The following is a 19,747-nucleotide window of genomic DNA, read 5'->3' on the forward strand; positions in this document are numbered from 1 at the left end:
GTGCTATTGCTGGGTCAAAGAGTATGCACATTTTTATAGCCCTTTGGGCATAGTTCCAAATTGTTCTCCAAAATGGTTGGATCATTTCACCACTCCAACAGTGCCTTAGTGTTCCAATTTTCCCACATCTTCTCCAACATTTATCAATGTCCCGTTTTGTCATGTTAGCCAATCTGATAGGTTGTCTTGATTCACATTTCTCTAATCAATAGTGATTTAGAGCATTTTTTCATATGACTATAGATGGCTTTAATTTCTTCATCTGAGAACTGCCTGTTCATATCCTTTGACTATTTATCAATGGGGAATGACTTGTATTCTTATAAATTTGACTCATACAAAATGGATAATTTTGATTACATTAAATTGAAAAGTTTTTGCACAAAGCCAATGCATCCAAAATTAGGAGGAAAGCAGAAAACTAGGAAAGAATTTTTACAACCAGTGTCTCTGATAAAGGATTCATTTCTAAAATATATAGAGAACTGAGTCAATAAGATTATTTTTTTTTAGGGGCAGCTAGGTGGCGCAGTGAATAGAGTACTGGCCTTGGACTCAGGGGACCTGAGTTCAAATCTAGCCTCAGACCAAACACTTGACACTTACTAGCTGTGTGACCCTGAAGTCACTTAACCCCAATTGCCTTAAAAAAAAAGGGGGGGTGAGATTAATTTTTTTTAAAAAGAACCAAGGTCATGCCACATACTACATAACTTAGGAACAGGAAAACACTATTTTGTCAAATGCAAATTTTATTATAGCAATTTATATTGCTTAGAAATTGGCAAACTCAGAAAACTTGAAAAATTTATAAAGTAAAAAATAACTTCATAGTTTTCAAGTTCATTCTAAGTATTGTACTTCATTTAACCAAACTATTAATAGCTGCTGTTGTGTTTATTCTCTTAACATAATGTAATATACTGTACAATAACTTATCTTTGAAAATACACAAATGAAAATATACAAAGAAAGAAATTAGCTATTATTTTACATATATAGTGTTGATGCAGAATTTTTTTTTCCAGCTATGTAGGAAGAAAGGAAGTTAAACCAATCTCCTGGAAATTGTATTGTATAAGGTCTGCTTTTGTGTTTCTGATGCATTAGTAGTTCCCTGTATTGACTCAAGTCTTTTAATTGTCTATTTTTAACTCTCTGGTATGGAAAACAAAACCAAATGGAATTTTAATGTAATTTATTTTATTAGCAAAGCCCCAGAAAACAAATTCAGTTGTATTTTTTCAAATCAAGGTGGTAAAGTTATATTTTCTAAAACAACTTAGATATCCTTCTAAATTCAAAGCATGAGAATAAATGCTATTTCAATCAGGAGCAAAGTCTATTATAACCAATTAGCAGGTAGAACATAAATTCCAGAAAAGCAATTTGTCCATTTACAAAGAAAATTTGATCAAAATATCTTTTAGTTCCATGGATATAATTCATAAACATGAAAAAGATGTCACATTCTTCAATAATATATCTTTCCAGTCTAATTTGTTTTTTGTAATTCAACAAACTTTATTTAAAAAAATTAAATGCATGCATTAAAGAACAAAAAATGCATACGAATACAGGCTACTATCATTAAGAAATTCAAGTACAAAAGGAACTGCCTCAAGTTAATTTTCCACTTCCCTGTGGTTCAAGCATCACAGTTTTAAGAAATTCATCCTAAGGGTAGATAAATTAAAATTTCTGCCACCATAAGATGCAACATAAAAACAATGTCAATATTTCCCAAAATATTAAATAACATGTAGCTTACTATACTTTCTATATATGGAAATCTAAGTATATTTAGCTATAAAAGCAAAATGCAATCTTTACATTTATTTTAGATTCTTTGAACCACTTGAAATATTGAGATATAAAACTTCAATAAATAATAAGAAATGAAATGTCTTTATACTCCCAAAGCAGCTAAACCTAAAGAACCTTAATCAGCAACATCAGTATATAAAAACAACTGAAAGGGTAAGCTTTCAAAAGGTAAACCTAATCCCTCAATGTAGTAAAATTTTAAAATTACTTTTGAGGGAAGGAAATATGCTATGTTATAGTTTTCTTTGAAGGTTTAAAAATCCCCTAAGCCAAATCAAAGTGCCCATCAAACTGAAATATACCATATTTTCCAGTGTTCATCCACTGAGGATCAGTAACTGCAACCTGTTCCCCTTGCCCAGGTGCCAGACCAACTTGAACTTCAGCTTTTACTGTTCTAATGCTACAGAGAGGTGCAGGATGGAAGCCATTCAAAGCCTGATGAAATGGAACCGTAAACCCCCATTTTCTGTCTCCTACTAATTTCCTATAGTTCAAATCACCTTTGAAAAGAATTAAATTTGACTTCTGTAGTTCAGCATACAAGTCAGGAGCAACCTGAGACATAGCACAATATTCATAAGGCAGAGTCCAAAACATATGATCGTGGTAAACCCATGAATGCTTTTTAAAATAGTCCTCCCAGTTAATCCCACACTCAGACATACACTTGGTATTAGCAGCTTTTAATTGTTCAATCACCCAATTTATGTCATTTTTATTAGTATCTGAAACATACCAGGGAATACTTTTTCCATGGAAGTGGATCTCAGTAGCCAGCTTAGATGCTAACAGGAAGTCTGCCATTACCAAATCTGTAACAAGTTCAAATCCTGCATTATCCAGGACAAAATCCACTCTAGTAACAGAAAATGTCTCCTGCCTCATTTTCTTTCTGTTTATAAGCAGTAACCAAAGATAGTCCATATTATTCACTAAAATGAAAGGTTTCAGGTCTTCCAAAACAGTCAGTGGACTAGATGTCTGAGAGCTGCTCTGACCACCTGAAAGTGACAGATCACACTTATTTCCCCATAACGAAATCTGAAAAAAAAAGTACAAAATAATTGTTGTTCATTACGTAGAAACAATTCAAATACTTCAAAGGCTACGTTTTAGTGGCAAAAGACATGATGGTTCTCCCATATAATTCAAAGGTGACATTAACTAATCTTCACATGAAGAATCATTCTGCTATGCTATCGACAATATTTCAGTTTGACTGATGGCATTTTTCACTTTAAAACCAATTGTTTTGAAATTAGAAAAGCAGACTCAAAAGAAAAATCCAGCCAGTCAATCCACTGCTATATTGTGGAAAAGCAAAATTTCCCCCATTTATTTGTTCTGAGCAGTTGTTAAGATACTGAAAACTGACTAAAATAGTTTTTAAAAGGCTCAAATAACTAATTGTTTAAAATATTATTTTAAAAATATTTCTTTTCGCTCCTAAACCTACCTCCAACAAAAATAAAGTAACACATAGTGGTATTAATACTTTGTCATTGCAGACCATTTCAATTAGAATGCAGTAGTTATGTTTGTTTGTAAGGAAAAACCCATGGGCAGCTAGGTGGCGAAGTGGAAAATGCACCAGCCCTGGAGTCAGGAGGACCCGAGTTCAAATCCGGCCTTAGACCAAGCACTTGGATACTTACTAGCTGTGTGACCCTGGGCAGCAAGTCACTTAACCCCAATTGCCTTTAAAAAAAAAAAGTTAATTTTCAATATCCCATGTATTTGTTTGGTTGGAGGCAATTGTGGTTAAGTGAATTGTCCAGGGTCACACAACTACTAAGTATCTGAGGCTGGATTTGAACTTGGGTTCTCTACTTCTCCATAGTCAATGTAAACTATCATACTAGTCTTTCAGGGTAATGTTGGACATTAAAAAATAAAAGTTTCATGTAACCTCCCCTCTCCTTTGCCCCTTGGCTTTGACTGACCAGTGTGGTAGTTTGGGGGCACTAAGTAAAACTGGTAGCAAAAAGTGGGGAGCACTCTCCCCATATATCCCATATCCCTTTGTGGTTTAGGCAGGGAGGACAGTTGTGGAGATGAACATTAGGGATGAAACCAAGGGTGAGTTTTCTTGTTTTAAAATTCCATCCTTAATTTAAAAGTACAGTTTAAGGCGGGGGGGGGAAGTTATATAAAATATTATACAAACTCTGGAGTATTCCAGCCAACCATAACCATTCCATTACCTCTTTTAATTAATCTTATATATCTTATCCATTTGAACAAGGAGTGGAAATTTAGTCTAGGTAACGAAAGTCTGGAATCAGTTTTTGAAACCAGAGGATTCCATTAAGATATTATTCCAGTATTCATGATTGCAAGCTTCACACTGGCAGCAGAATGCTCTGTTATTGATGGATTATCTTGCTTTCACAGACAGACTCACCCACATCTTTAGAATTTAGTAGTATGCAAAACAAAACAGCTGACTGGGATTATATAAAATATAGGCCATGGGTCAAAAGAAAGGCCTGCAATCTGTAGAATCTAACTTTCTCTTTCCAAAGCCTAGGTAGCATAAGTGAAACATTGTGTTGGCATAACTAATTTACAAACATATAGATGGACTGATTATATAACCAAAGTGAGGGCTTAAACAAGCCCAGGTACTGTACTAGCATAAATATACTAGTATAAAATACAGCAAGGATCAGAGAAGGGGTAGATGTCTCCTCTACAGAGGGTTTATGGGAAGATATGAGTAGGTTATAATCTGCACTGATGCAAAGAGGACTCACACTAATAAGATCACAGATATATTCAGATGTAGTTACAAGCATATTAATCTGAGGTGAAAATGGAAAATGAACTCCAGGTTAATGTAAAAAGTGTTCTGCCAAGATTGATAGTTTTAAGTCATTTACTACCTACAGTATTCAATTATCAGTATTAGACAGTATCCTCAAAATACTTCATCTTGATATTTTATTTAAATCCCTTTTTAAATTTTACTCATTTTTAAAAACAGCCCTGCAACTAGATTATAAACGTCTTGAAATAAGGGAATAAGAATATGTGTATGTGTGTATTGTGAAAAATGATTATTACTAACCAACATCTTGGAGATTCAGAGTTTCTCCCAGCCCCCTTCTTCCAGAGTCCTAACTTTAAGTTCAGTTTTTCTTCAGGAGACAACTAATAATGAGATTGTACTGACTCTCCTTATCCTGGTTAGCTCCTACCCAAGCTAGCAAGTAATTTAATCTAAAATAAGTAAAACCATTGTATTCTAACTCAAGCTTGGCTAGAGACTGATTGTTTTGTTTAGATGGGCAAAGGCTGGGAGTGGTCTGGTATAACTGGCGGTGGTATTTTCTTTGTCTAGATAAATTCCAAAGTTAAAGATTTATTTTGCTTTAAGGTCTAGTAAGAGAGATATCTATCATTTTAGAGGTTTCGAACTAATTTACTTTTGTGTTTGGAAGGCCTACTAAATTTTCATTTGCAAGCTAATTTATTGTGATAATAAGTTGATATTAATAACAATTATGTTCAAACTTATTATAAATTTCTGAGTTTCGTTCCTAGCTTTGTTGCGTCCTTGGAAAACTTTAAATGGGTGCTTTCAGAGAAACAAAGTCAGAAGCTCAATGGAAGCAACAGAGATCTAAGGCTAGTGATTTATACTAAAGCATCTAAATTACTGTAATGAGTTGTAAGTAGGAAAGATCTTGCTGTATTGATCTGAATTTATAGTCATTCCATGGCCTAAGCAAGAGTTAAAATTAGTGTTGGAACTTACCATATGTATAAGATTCAATTCCTGAAGTACTGTTCTTTCAGATTGAATATTATCAGAAAGCTAAACAAACTTGAGAAACAAAGATATGAATCTCTTAAGTTGTGAGGTTAAAGTCAGGAACCTCCTTTGTTTTTCTTTTAAGGAATCTATTCTAAATATGTATGATTGGCCTTGGTAAATTTAAATATATTTATGAATATGTAAAAAATTATCTTTTTATAACTAGAAATAAATATTTGTATTATATATAATTATATGTGAATGCACACACACACACACACACACACACACACACACCACACACACACGGAAAAAGAGAGAACAGAATAACATTTACTTGCAAGAGTTTAAAAAACTCATCCTTCAGCTGATTTTCATCTAGGTTTTCAATCTTATTTAACCCTTGTAGGTAACTACATAAAATCCTAATAGCTTCCTGTGATTCCAAGAAATTCTGTTCTTTTGGTTCTTTAAACACATCCAAGTCACTGATTGGTGAACTAAAAATGGGGACAAAAGAAACAGAAAGTGTAAAAATGATCAGAATCAAAACGTGTAAAATAATCACAATGCTATATTTTAAAGTTGTTAATAGTGTCCTATCCTAGTAATTCAGTAGTCAAATCTTAAACTTAATAAAGGCTGAGAAACATAAAACTTCTTGAAAACTGAAATCTTCTATGGATAATCCTAAAAACTTACTCTGACAAATCATAGCCCTTTCCCAATATACAATATTGAATAATTTGGTGTTTTCTCCTTGTTTGCCAAGTTCTTCAGATAAAAACTTGTGAGTGGGTGCTACTATAATTCCAATTTCACAGATGAGAAAACTAAGACAGGAAAGCATTAACTGACTTGCCCATTGTCAGAAAACTAAGTCTTCCAGGAGAAATTCAAACTGGGGTCTTCCTGAGTCCAAATCTAACACTATCTACTTGGCCACCTAGCTGCCTTAATTTCATTATACAGTCAAGTTTTGATTACCTATGTGCAGGTTACCTTTGGAAAATTTAAAATTCCAAATTGATTACTCCTATCTCCTCATCCCCATGCTTGACATCAATTATTTCCTAGGCCATCTCATAACAGATTATGGAGAAATAAGATTAATGTTAATCAAAGAAAATAAATAGAAAGCTAAATCTGAAGAAAAAAATGATGACATTTCAAAGTCAAGTACAAAAGATTTGGGGGTTATCTTCTATTCCTTAATTATGCCTATTATGGGTCCCCCCTTAGATTCAGATGAAAAATTGAAAGTTTATGGTGTATAAGTTGTGACAAGGAAATAATGTGACTGATTTGAGTTGCTGTTAGTGTTTGTCCTTCATTCTTGAAGAGGACTATGACATCAGGGAGGTGATGCCAAGACATGCAAGTGAATTGGATTTTAAAAAGTCACCTTCTCTTTTGGAGCCATCTGGGTCCAGTGGTCACATATAGATCAGGAAAACTGGAAATGGCCCAGGATGTAGAGACCTTGGCCTTTTCAAGCTAGGGTCTTTAACAGGACTCAGGTTGAGCGAGGCAATGACCATTCAGTGATTAAGGCTTAATGAGAAATGAGGCAGAGAATGGCCTTTTTACTTGGTCAAAAAAAAAAAAAATCTGGCCACTGGACCCAGATGGCTTCAGAGGAGAAAGTTGAGGCTGGTGACTTTGCACAAACCCCCCTCACTTAAATCCAATTCACTTGCATGTCATGGCATCACCTCCCTGAGGTCATGGTCCTCTTCAAGAATGAAAGGACAAACAACAACCTCCAAGAGTAGAAAAGGAAATGCCCACTGGAGACCAAACTGGAAATGGCCAGCTGGGCAACATGTCTTCCTCTTTCCCTTCTTTCCCTTCCCTCAGTCCACATAGGGTATCACACCCTTACCAGCAGGTGCTCTGCCCAAAGGGAAAGTAAATTTTAATATCTGCAACCTGTTCTTTTTCCTTTCTTAAAGACCATTCTTAACCCCATACCACTCAGGTTCTCTTACACTGGCCAACAATAGGTCCAAGGGGAAACCCTTCTTGGTCACCGTTGGCCATGACTGGCTCAGATTCAATGTAAATAGCAACCATTTCTGTTTTGGACAAAAACCCTGAGGGTCTTCCCCTCTCATATCTAAATGAGTATGACCTCCTCTTTTGGTACTTTCTTCAGAGCCCATGACACAGTCTTTTGAATATTTTCAATGGTGGCAAATCATCATCTTCTGATAGTAGATTTAATTTTTGGAAAACAGGTAAAGTTCTTTGGAGCCAAGTCTGGTAAATAAGGCAGGATGGATCAAATTAAGTAATACCATCTTATTTCAAAATTGAGGCATGACCATAAGATAGTGAGACTTTTCCTGTATGGCTCATAAACTGTTCTGAAGGCAATTTCAAAAGAGGAATTTCACAATATTTTTGGTGATGACAGTATGACTAGAATAAGTATATTAATTCTCAATGTGACTTTGAAGAAAAACATCCATTTGCATGTTTAACTTATACTGTATTTGTTTATATAATTCAAAATAACATTCTGTTGTCACTTTTCAGTATCTGAAAAGTACTTCTTACAATAAATGACTAAGAAATTTTCAATTCTTACCTCTGACTTACAGATAAATAACTATTACAAAATTAATGTTGGTCTATTAGGACCTGCAGAAATGCTAAAGGATAGTAGTTTCCACCCCCACCTCCCCAATAGTCTAGGGTCAAAATATAAACAAGTCTACTCTAAGACACCTGAACTCCCCACCTCTTTAGTTCATTCCTTCAAAGAGCTCTGAATCAATAACACAAGATTGCTTTAAATTTTTTTTATATGTTCACTCAGCATTGCAGATTGTCATGTCAGTTATAAACATGTGAATCTATACTATCATTTAGAAAATAGTTTGATAAGTAATGTTGCAAGCTAAGAAACAAATTAATTATAGCCAACAAAATTTAATAATGAAGGAGAAAGGGTAGACTCCATTGAACATCTAAATTCTTTGAAGTCCATGCATAAAGCACTTTAACAACAGAAAAAAAAAAGAAATGCAAACATCAAAGGCAGGAATTAGGATTAGCTGTGTGAAAAAAAAGTTAAGATATGAGACCAGACTCTTCTCAACATCAACAAGATGGTATAATGGAAAGTGTTGGGCTTGGAACCAGGAAGAACAGAACACTTACTAGCTGTGTTATCCTGGACAAGTCATTAAATGCTCTCTGCCTCAGTTTCCTCATCTGTAAAATTGACATACCCACAGAGTTGTTATGAGGAGCAAATGAGAAAACATGTAAATCACTTTGTAAACCATGAAGTGTTATATAAATATTGTATTTGTTTATTTATATTGAGCGTACTATATGCAGAGTACTATGCTTGGCAGTGGGAGAGATGCAAAGGCAGAGAAGAGCTCAGCAAGGTGTCCAGTTTGCCTACATATATAGCACAGAGTACATGAAAGACAGTCCTTTCTGCCAAGGCTCAAAAGGAACAAATGTTACAAGGTAGTGGGAAGGAATGTAAGTAAGCAAAAGAATTTTATTCAGAAGGCAATAGCAGTCACTGAAGACATGTGACCAAAGGGTGATTAGCCAGAATCTCCATGAGATATTTTTCAGATACTGTTTTCAGATACTCTGATACTTCCAGATATTCTGGAAAGGAATAAAGATGGATAAGAAAGAGAATGGAAGCAGGAAGAAGGTTTGAAACCAGGGTGCTGGGAAATGGGAAAAATTAACAAATGTGAAAGATGTCATGACTTTTAGTTTAGTTTTGGTTTTTTTTAGAGTGGCTGGACTTCAGGCAGTACAATGAAAATGACACAGTGATGTACTGGTCTGATGTTTTCTTTCATGAAACGAATGCTGAAATGTTACCTATTTTTTACTGTTAGAAATTTACTGTTTTGCTTTTATATTTAATTATTTTAAAAAGTCAGATTGTATCTATACTCTTAAGTCTTACACTGACATTTGGCCAAAAGCTATGAATTTGGACTTTGTCAGAAAATAAACCTTTAATACAAAATAAGCAAAGTAATCAGTATTTAAAAGGATTTTAAAATGGAATGCCAGGCACAATCTCAAAGTACACACATTTCAGTGAAACATAGCACAGTTGTAACATATTTATAACATAATTTTACAGAAATAGGCATCTGAAAACTTCCTGAAACTCACTTATATTCCCACTAATACAATCTAACCACCTAGCTTTTATAGGTCCAAGCAGTTTTTGACAAGATATTAACTTACCTTAGCATTAATGCTTCATGAATTCTGCGATACATGTAACACTCTACATACAACCAAGGAGACTGAAACCAGCTTATTTTTTTATTGGTTTCATTTAAAAGACTATGGTGATATTTCAGGTATTGGTTCCATATATCAGTATCAACCCAGTTATCAGTCAAAGGTAGTAATGGCTCATCAGTTTGTAGTTCATTTAGTAACTTAGAAAGAAGAGAGAGAAGTTTCTTTTCTGCTTCAGTGCCTACCTGGAAAAGAGAATAAAAAATGCCTTTCACAAATTGTATTCATCATAAATTATGTTTTTAAGCATCTGAAACTCAAAAAACAAAATTGCTTTTTGAGGGTCCTGGATTTTTACAGTCGCCAAAAGCTGTTTAGAATGAACTGTGTTCCAATCTAGAATTCTGAAGTTCCAAATCAGTTCCTATTCATGAAGTTTTCATATAAATATACATAAATACCAGATGGTTGTAACCAAGATAGTGAATTGTGTGTTTGGAATGAAACTTGGTGCCCTCTCCCTCAAATATATGTGACAAATAAGGGAAATAAATCACTAGAAGATTAATGGAAAGACCGTAAAAAATAAGCAGAAAAGAAAAACAAATCCAATGAAGAGATACTATGGGATAAAAGAAAGCAAAAGGAAATACCTGTAAGAAAATAAAGACTACAATATTAGCAACTATACCCCTAGAAGAGAGGATGAAATATGCTAGAAACTTCTACAGATTTAGAATCACACTAATAGTTACATTTATATAGGATTTTACATAGGACTTCAAAGTCTACAAAGCATTTTACATAAATTATCTCATTTTTGGCTTCAAAATAACTTGATGAAATAGGGAACCACAGGTATTATCCACCTTCTACAGATGAGGAAAATACTACTCAGTCATTTAAGTGACTTGCCTAGGGCAGAATTTGTACCCTGTCTCCAAGGCCAACACTGTCCATTATGCTACATTGTCTCTCTAGGAGATATAAGGAAATATCTGGTAGCTCTTAAGACTGTTGTTACTAAAGGAAGAATGGAAGTCTATGAAAATAACAATTGATAATATTGAAAGGATAGGGGGGAAATCTCAAAGAAGTAGTAAATTCTCTGAGGGGTAGAGATGAACAAAAAATGAAGAGATGAAGAATAGAAACCTAATTTAACTAACTCAGAAATAGAGATGATGAAATCTAGAGCTACCATGTCAAAGAGAGAACTCATAAGCATCCAGGAGAAGGCAATTTACATTATAGCAAAAAACAATTCGAATTGTGAAAGGTTCAACAAGGACAAGGAATTAGAGGCCAAAATGCAATATGCTTTAAAAAAAAAGAGAGAGAAATTGGCCTGTGCCCCAAAATTGTCTATCATCAAGAAGAAGCATACTTTGTCATGAAAAAAGATGGTTTATCCATGAGGTTAAAAAAAAAATTCTTAGTAATTTGTTCCTGATGAGAAATACAGAAGCGGAGAGGGCATCTGACATGTTTTAAATCAGATTGCATAAAGGACAATGAAAGTTGGCAGTTCCCATACATGTCACCCTTTATAATTCCTGAAAAACATAGCATTCATTTCCCAGAAAAGTAGTAGGTTCTCAGAAGATCCAAGGCAGGGACAAACTAGGCCATGACAGTCCTGTCAGCTCTGTCAGCTGAACCTAGAACCTGGCCCTAACCCAAAGTCCCAATCTGGGAAGTAAGGATGAAAAATGAAAATTAAAAAGACTGCCGCAATAAAGAGATATTATGGCATCAGGAATACTTAGGACCCAAACCCAGAAGGAAGTAACTCCAAAATACCTACAAGCACTATAAGTTCAATTAGTATTATTAGAAGTAAAGCAAGGGTTTAAAAATGATATAATGAATGAAATGAGAGTGCTAAAAGAAAGAACTAGAAAAGAAATGATAATTTTAGAGGAAAATCTCATAAAGAAAACAGCTTAGCATAAAAGTTAGAAAGAGAAGAAAGCCCAGGACATAACCTGGAGAAACACTCACTATACATTTACTTTACCAACAGCACTATATAATAACTACCACATAAAACATAATAAAACCACATAAAATAGTTTCTATGGGGAAAAAAGTGTGTTCAGAGTTCCAACTTGGGATTTTCAATGAGTACATTAGAAGGGGTAGGAAGATGAACCCCTAAGCATCACGATCCTGGAAAAGTCCTTAACCTCTCAGAGATTTTTCTCATCTAAAAAATGAGGGTATTGAACTAGAGGTCTCTAAGGTCCCTTCCAGTTCTAACTCAATGATCCTTAGCATATTTAGTGAATTAGGAGAGCAGTTGGAGCCTGAGAAGAGAGATACTGGGAAATGAAAGGATATTAAAAAGGAGGCAGAAGGATGTTCCCACCAGTCAGAACTCAGGCCAATACTAAGAGTTATAATACAGCTACATTATGGGATAAATAGGCTTTTATGGCATAATCTTAGAAACTAACCACCATTTATAAGACTTTAATAAAAACAGATCAGTATCATTATATCTGTTATTAAAATAGAAAACTGAAGTCAAAAAACTTATTTAGCAACATTTACCAGGTTTCTGCTAAGTGGCTAATCAAAAAGATAATTATTAAACATACAACCCTTACCTCTCCAAGCTTCTCAAAGAACTCATTTTTATGTTGCTGCAATGTATTGATAACCTTTATTAGGATCTGTGGTGCTCGGTTTTTCATTGTAAAATATGCAAAAGATCTAAAAAAGAGAGAGGTAATACACACTAGTATGTTATTTAATGACAATAAAATATTACCAGTAATAGATCTGGTATCCCTTCACTTACAAAATATATCTCCACTTCACAATTACTTTTCACATACTTGCTATGTCATTATTAGTACGTCAATGTACACTATTTTGAGATATAGCAGTAAAATGTAAGAGGCTAAATGGTATGCTAGTCAATTTATTTCAGCAAATATTTATCAAATTTTTATTATATAAAATGTACCAAGGATACAAAAATTTAAATGTAAAAAAGTTCCTGCTTTAAGAGTTTAGAATCTAGTAGAAGTAATCATTTTCTTACTACTATTTTAACTAATTGTGCAAGTATATAAGAGGCGTAAATTTCCAATGACCTGTCTGCTTGGTACTTCCATGTCTTTATGGGTAACATGTATACTCCCAAATGTAATCATCCAGAGACACTGATCTAAAAGCAAATTCTTTCTTCTATATAGTGGCCCCCAGTACTTTTATTCCTATTCACCTAGCCCTAATTACCTACCCCAAAACACTACACAACCCCATTTTCCCCTACTTGCTCCTTCTTTTATGCCCTTTGGTGTAATTACCCCTTCCACTATTAAACTCCCCTTTATGCTCCATCTCTTCCTTTCACATTCCTTGCATTAACCGAAACGTGGCTTTCCCAAGGGCTCTGGATCTCTGGTATTCCCCAAATGCTGGCTGCTCCATCTTTTCTACCTTTCCATACTCTCAGGTAGAACTGGCACATGTCTTACTCTCCACTACAAATTGCAAACTTTTACTCTGCAAACCTCACTCAAGTCATTCAACAATTCAAGATTCTATGAAGCTCTTTTCGGTAGAAACTTATTCTGGCTATACTATAATCCCTGATGGCTTGATTGGACCTGCACCCCCAAAAGGAAAAGCTGATGGCTTTGAAAGCAACCCAGTCCCTGAATTTTCCCATATTTTTCAGCAGCACATATCTCTGTCTAGCCCAAGGCACCTGTGTACTTGACAATCTTTTCAGAGGCTCTAGGCCCACCACAGACTACTTAATATTCCTTTCAAGAAGGCACCTGGTTTACCCCAGGCTATTTACCACTCCTAAATCCCATCCAGATCTTTTCACTGTCCTTTTTTTGTGTATAAGTACCAATCTTACCTCCATTAAGTTCCAAATTCACTAGAAATCTCCCTGCCTCTAAAACAATAAACCTTCCTACTTTGACTGAAAGAAGGCTTGAGTGCTTGAATTCTTTTCTGTCAGACCTCCTCACCCTTACATTTCGGGGTTCCCAGCACCCCAAACTGCACCATACCCACCCTGGAGAGACACGTCTCTTTCTTTGAAACTCTGGCATCTGACTTATAGTTTTTCATCTTTTCCCTTTTCTATTTTTTTTCAAAGACTCATTTAAATGGTTCAGGACTGCTTCAACTGTATATATCTTTTCCTCATTATTTCTTTCATCTTGTTCTTTACTAATTCTGAATTTGGGTCTGATGAGTCAAAAGACATGACTATACAGAGAGCTTACCCAGGAATAAAGCCCAAATCAATCATTCCTTTTCTGTGAAAGTATATAATCTACTCCATTCTTTATGGCATTATTTGATAAACACTATTTCCCCCACCTACCACTTCTTTTTTTTAAAAATTGAACTTACTTTTCCCTGACATTTTAAGTTCCAAGCTGTCTCCCTCCCTCCCCATCCTGAACTAGAGGACACAATTTGACACAAATATATATATATACACATACAGATATGTAAAACCATACTATGCATATTTCTGTTTATCACTTTTTTGGCTGGAGGTGGACAGCATTTTCCTTCATAAGTGCTTTGTAGTTAATTTGAATATTTATAATACTTAGAATAGCCCTAGTCATTCAGAGTTATTCTTCAAACAATGTTGTTGTTACTAGATATAACATTCTCTTGGTTCTGTTTATTTCACTCTTCATTATTTCACACAAGTCTTTCCATGTTTTTCTAAAATCTACCTGTTCATCATTTCTTACAGCACAGTAGTATTCCATCACAATCACATACCACAACTTGTTTAGCTATTCCCCAGTTAATAGGCATCCCCTCAATTTCTGGTTTTTGCCACCATAAAAAGAATTGCTATAAATACAACAAATAGTTCTTTTCCTTTTCCTTGAGTACCCTGGGAAACAGACCAAAGCATAATTCCAGATTTCTCTTGCAAATTGTTGGACCTAACACTTTTCTTTAAAAAAAAAAAAGTCGCAATACTGACACATGTACAGATCTTTGACATCTTTTGTTTCTTCTTCCCAGACCATCCTTTCCCATATCTTTCTCCCCAAATTCAATTTTCTTCCCTCTGCATTAAAATCTCCCTGGCAGCTAGGTGGCGCATTGGGAAGAACACAGGCCCTGGAGTCAGGAGGACCCAAGTTTAAATTCCACTTGGACATTTACTAGTTGTGTGACCCCAGGCAGCCACTTAATCTCTACTGTCTCCAAAAACCAAACCAAAACAAAACAACAACTCCAAGTATCAGAGCATATGTTAATTCATATGAATATGTTACTTCAATCAATTAATATAATACTGAGGATAAATACTGGGGATATATAGAAAAAAATGTTCACAATAAATTAAATACAAAGTAAGAGAGGGCAAATACAAGGCTTTATGAAGAAGATGGTGCTTGAGCTGATTCTTGAAAAAAAAACCTAGCTTTCCTAAGTAGAAGGGGAGCAAAACTGTATTCCACACACGAGGGATAGCACATGCAAAGGCATGGGAGATGGAGCATCACCTGACAGGAATAGCAAAAAGGCCAGTTTGGCTGAACCAGACTGTATATAAAGGGGTTATAAGGCTGGAAAGTTGTTTTGCAGACCTTTCTTCCCTTTCTCTAAAAACTCTGGCACTTGACTTACAGTCTTTATGTTCTCCCTTTCCCATGGTTTTTTTTTCAGAGACTCACTTAAATGGTTTAGGACTGCTTCATCTTATTATTACTTTTTCATCCTGTACTACACTGGATGTAGACTTGGAAGACCCAGCCACTTAACCTTGAGCAAATCACTGTCTTTAAGCTCTTTTAACTTCAGTTTCTTCATCTATAAAACTGGAGAGGGACAATGAGACATGAACTACCTGTAAGACCTTGGTCATGTCACCAAACCTTCCTGTGCCCCTCTTTTGCCATCTGTAAAATAAGTCGTTGGTTGGAACAAATAATGATAATGGCCTCCCTGACAAGATGCCCTGAGATACACCCTCTAGGCCTACGACTACAATATTTCATAAGGATGTTGGATATAAATTAGGGAAACTAGAGTAGTATGCAAATGCCATTTTGAAAATGAATTTGAGATAATTCTGGTCATTGTGCTTAAATAAATACCCATTACATTATCTTCACTCTTTCACAGTTCTGAAAATAATTTTTTCTCCTCAGAGTTAGGTTGTATCTGTGTTTATTTCTCTCAAAAGGGATGGCAGTTTGGAACTAAGCTCACTTTTAATTTAAGGTGAACAGTTTATATACCCTTCCAACAGGGGCATTTGTCACTCTATCATCATTTCACCCCTGGAGAGAGTAAAATGCCACTCCCAGCTATACCAGAGCACTCCCAACCTTGGCCCATCTCGACAAAAGAATCTGTCTCCAGCCAAGCATGAGTAGAACACAATGGGCTTCCCTATTTTAAATTACTTGCAAGCTTGGTTTGGGGCTGACCATGGTCAGGAGTCAATGCAATCTCATTATCAGTAATGCCTTTCTGAAAAAAACTGAACTTAGGTAAGTCAGGACTCTGGAAGAAGAGGTCTGGGGAAAGCTCTGAATCTCCAAGATACTGGTTATTAATAATCATTTGAAAACATTTTAAGTTATTTTAAAAGATAGAAGTTATGAATACAATGAATATGCATATGATTGATCCAACTTTTCAGAGAAAATAGGATCAAGTAATATATTTTAATGCTTTGCAAAAGTTTAAGACACTATATAAATGTTCACCATTATTATTTTTTACAGGAGCATACAACTGTATAGCAACAAGGAACTTCAGAAATGACTTAACTTAATTGCATTTTCAAACTGAGATGAGGAGAGGTTTTCAAGTCACTCAATAAATATTAAGCACCAATTATGTGCTAGGCACTGTGATACAAAAGGAGGCAAAAGAACATCCTTGCACTCAAGCTCACAATCTAAGGAGTGATAACAAGCAAGCAAACAACACGTATGAATAAGAGATATGTAAGTAAATAGTCAAGAATCAAAAGAAGGAAGGCACTAGAATTAAGGAATTGAGAAAGGTTTCCTGTAGAAGATGTAATTTTACTTGTTAAAACAGTGAGCAGAGATGAGGAGGGAGTGCATTTCAGCATGGAGGACGGCTTGAAAAGATGTCCAGTCCAGAGAGATGGGAATGTCTGGGGCACAGGTGTTCTGTAGTCACAGTGAAAACTGGGGAGGCTGGGAGTACTAGATGATGAAGGATTTGGAATGCCTACAGAGGGTCTTATATTTGATCCCACGGGCATAGTGAGCCAGTAGAGTTCGTTGAGGTGGGAGAAGACAAGGTCTGATCTGTGATTTAAGAAAATCACTTTGGTGGCTGTATGGAGAATGGACTGGAGTAGGAAGAAACTCGAGGCAGGCTACTGCAATAATAATAATCCATGTTGATGAGGTTGAGACTTACCCAAAGTCACACAGTTACGTGGACGATAGAGGCAGAATTAGAACCTAGGTCTCTTAAATTTCCCTCCAATTTTCTTTCCCCTACATCGCACCTCCATCTACCTTAGAAATTTCTACTAAGGGAAATAACTTCAGAAAAGTGGTCTCGTAAAGTAACGGGTGCGCTGTAACCTAAGAACCCTAGCGGGAAGAAGGGGAGAAAAAGAAAATTTTTCAAAAGGGGCGCTTCAAACTGAGGTCCAGAGAGGCTGGCACTTGCCTAATGTCACACAGCCGCTCAGGCCAGCTCCGTCTTTGCTTGGGAACCAGAGGGGACACGCATCCTTTCCCCTTCGTTCCGTTACTGGCGCGGCTCTGCTCGGGGTCAAGGGCCCGACCCGCTTTATGGGTAGGGGAGCAAGGGGACTGAAAAAGAGAGAGGAGAGATAAACGAACCCTTCATCTTTGGCCGACATCTGAGGGGGGAGCACATCCATCGCGACTCGGCTCCTTCCACTCGACGCTCTGCCAAGGCAAGCTAGGCGAGTAAGCCGAAGAGAAGAGGAGGAGGCGAGCTCTGCGACGAGTTATACGACACCGCGGCCGCGACGTCTAGCCCCGCCCCCTCCCCGCCCACAAATATGCAGCACGCTTTGTTTTGAATAAACAAACTTTATTCAACCTCACTTTACAGGGCAGTCAGACACCTGCAAGGCGCAGGCCCCGGGTCCCAACCGGAGACCGCTAGGGGGCGGGGGGAATGAGCGGTAAGCGGAAAAGCCGTCACGTGAGCAGCACGCACGTATCGCTTGCGCGGGTATGAGGGTCGGCGGACTTAGCCCTCTGTGCCGGCGGGATGGGTCGGGTCTCGGCTTCAGAGATAGCAGGTTCCGGGTTTACGTTGGCCTTGCAGCAAACGGAAGTTTGTAGCCGTCTTCTCTCGCTTTAGTCGAGGTCAGTGACAGCCGAGCCCCGGCCTGCCCCTCCCTTCTTCTGGGCGGAAGGAGTCTTTCCCCCGACCTCCAGTCGGGGTGGCGGCCTCTCTCTCTCTCTCCCCGCCTCCTGGGTCACGTTGCTTCTCCCTCCGCTAACCTGCTTCACTGTACAGATGGTCGAATGCTTCTGCTGAGCCCGAAGTCCCCGGGGATAAAAAGATAAAATAGATCTCTTCCCAGATCTGGCAGATCTCCTTGGGGAGGTAAGAGATAGGGTCTTGGGGAAGAACTGGAAGGTCATCTAGTCCAAACAAACCATCCTTCAGGTGGACCTGAGGTTCTGAGAAATTAAGTGACTTGGCCAGGGTCATCCAGTAAATGGAAGAGCTGGGATTCAAGCTTGTGTCGTAGGACCTTAGAGTGTTGTTTAGTTGTTTCAATCGTGTCGGCTCTTCGCGATCCCATTTGGGTTTTCTTGGCAGAGATACTGGGGTGATTTGCCCTTTCCTTCTCCAGTTCATCTTACAGATGAGGAAACTGAGGCAGAGGTGAAGTGACATGCCCAGAGTTACAAAGTTATTAAGTGTCTGAGGCCAGGTTTTAAGTCAGAAAGATGAGTTCCAGACTCCAGGCCCTGTATCCCATGCACTGCCTCTCTCCTTAGAGTAGGGAGATCTCTTTTATTTTAAATTCAGCCAGATGTTGAAGTGGGAGCAACCTTAGATCCAGAGCTCAAAGGCAGTCTCAGACACTCACTAGCTGTGTGACCCTGAGCAAAATCAATTAACCACCGTATGTCTCAGTTCCCTCATCTCTAAAATGGAGATAATAGCACCCCTACCTCCCAAGGTTGCAAGGATAAAATGAGGTAACGTTTGGAAAATATTTTGCAAAACTTACTAACACTATATAAATTTAGCTGTTATGTAAGGGAACCCTTTGGCAGCCTAGTGAAGCCTTCAGACCCCTTCTCAGAATATTTTTTAAAAATTCATAATTGAAGGAAATGCTCAACTCCATTGAAAAGTTAGTAAATAAAATAAAGATGTGTTTTTTCCTACCAAGATTCACAAATCACTTGAAAGCTGTCCATGGCCCCAACGCCAGTTAAGAACCCCCCTGCCTTGGAGGTTACTCAGCCTTAACCCCCTAGTTTACAGATAAGGAAACTTGAGACCCAAAGTTGTCCAGGGAGTAGCCCAATATCATACAGGTTAAGCATATAGCAAAAGAAGGATTTGAACTCAGAAGTCCTCACTCCAAGTTTTGTACACTTTTTATGATGCCAAATCCATCTCTCTTTTCACTGTGAAGAAATAGTTATAATACAAGAAAGTCTGGGTGCAAGTGATATCACCTTAAAGAATAAAGGTTATAATATCCTGGGTAAAATGACCTGCCTGGTGCTCTTTCAGCTTTTGAGGCTTGTAGCTCTAATTAAAAAAGAAAAAAAGAAAGAAAAATCATGAAAACAAACCAGGCATCCAAAAATAGAACATTAAATTAAATTTATTTTAACAAACATTGTTCTAGAACCTCGCTCTTAGCAAGTGCACTAATTTTTCAGCTCTACAAACATTAAG

At 36.8% G+C, this 19,747-nt stretch overlaps 2 protein-coding genes across 8 annotated transcripts in view; one reads left to right on the plus strand and one right to left on the minus strand.

Moving 5' to 3' along the window:
• Positions 1 to 1,181: 1,181 nt before the first annotated feature.
• LOC110208550 (damage-control phosphatase ARMT1-like) overlaps positions 1,182 to 19,747 on the minus strand; it is a 78,488-nt gene continuing 59,922 nt past the window's right edge. For 2 of the 3 annotated variants that reach the window (XM_020986610.2, XM_020986612.2), the window contains 4 exons: positions 12,445 to 12,550; positions 9,833 to 10,077; positions 5,928 to 6,090; positions 1,182 to 2,871 (listed from right to left, as the gene is read on the minus strand). In XM_020986610.2, coding sequence (XP_020842269.1) covers positions 2,092 to 2,871; positions 5,928 to 6,090; positions 9,833 to 10,077; positions 12,445 to 12,531 — 1,275 coding nt within the window. In that variant the 5' untranslated portion in view covers positions 12,532 to 12,550 and the 3' untranslated portion in view covers positions 1,182 to 2,091. Of the gene's footprint in view, positions 2,872 to 5,927; positions 6,091 to 9,832; positions 10,078 to 12,444; positions 12,551 to 17,685; positions 17,854 to 19,747 lie in introns of those variants that run through there. The other variant, XM_020986609.2, reaches the window with a different exon arrangement.
• Positions 17,972 to 19,747, plus strand: part of RMND1 (required for meiotic nuclear division 1 homolog) — a 52,409-nt gene continuing 50,633 nt past the window's right edge. Inside the window, exon 1 of one of the 5 annotated variants that reach the window (XM_020986608.2) lies at positions 17,972 to 18,427. The gene's annotated coding sequence lies outside the window, so the exon portion shown is untranslated. The remainder of the gene's footprint in view (positions 18,428 to 19,747) is intronic. The other 4 variants (XM_078155072.1, XM_020986605.2, XM_020986606.2 and 1 more) reach the window with 4 other exon arrangements.

The sequence above is a fragment of the Phascolarctos cinereus genome, unplaced genomic scaffold (genome assembly GCF_003287225.1).
Source record: "Phascolarctos cinereus isolate Bilbo 61053 unplaced genomic scaffold, phaCin_HiC Scaffold_5;HRSCAF=322, whole genome shotgun sequence".
NCBI classification, from domain to species: Eukaryota; Metazoa; Chordata; class Mammalia; order Diprotodontia; family Phascolarctidae; genus Phascolarctos; species Phascolarctos cinereus.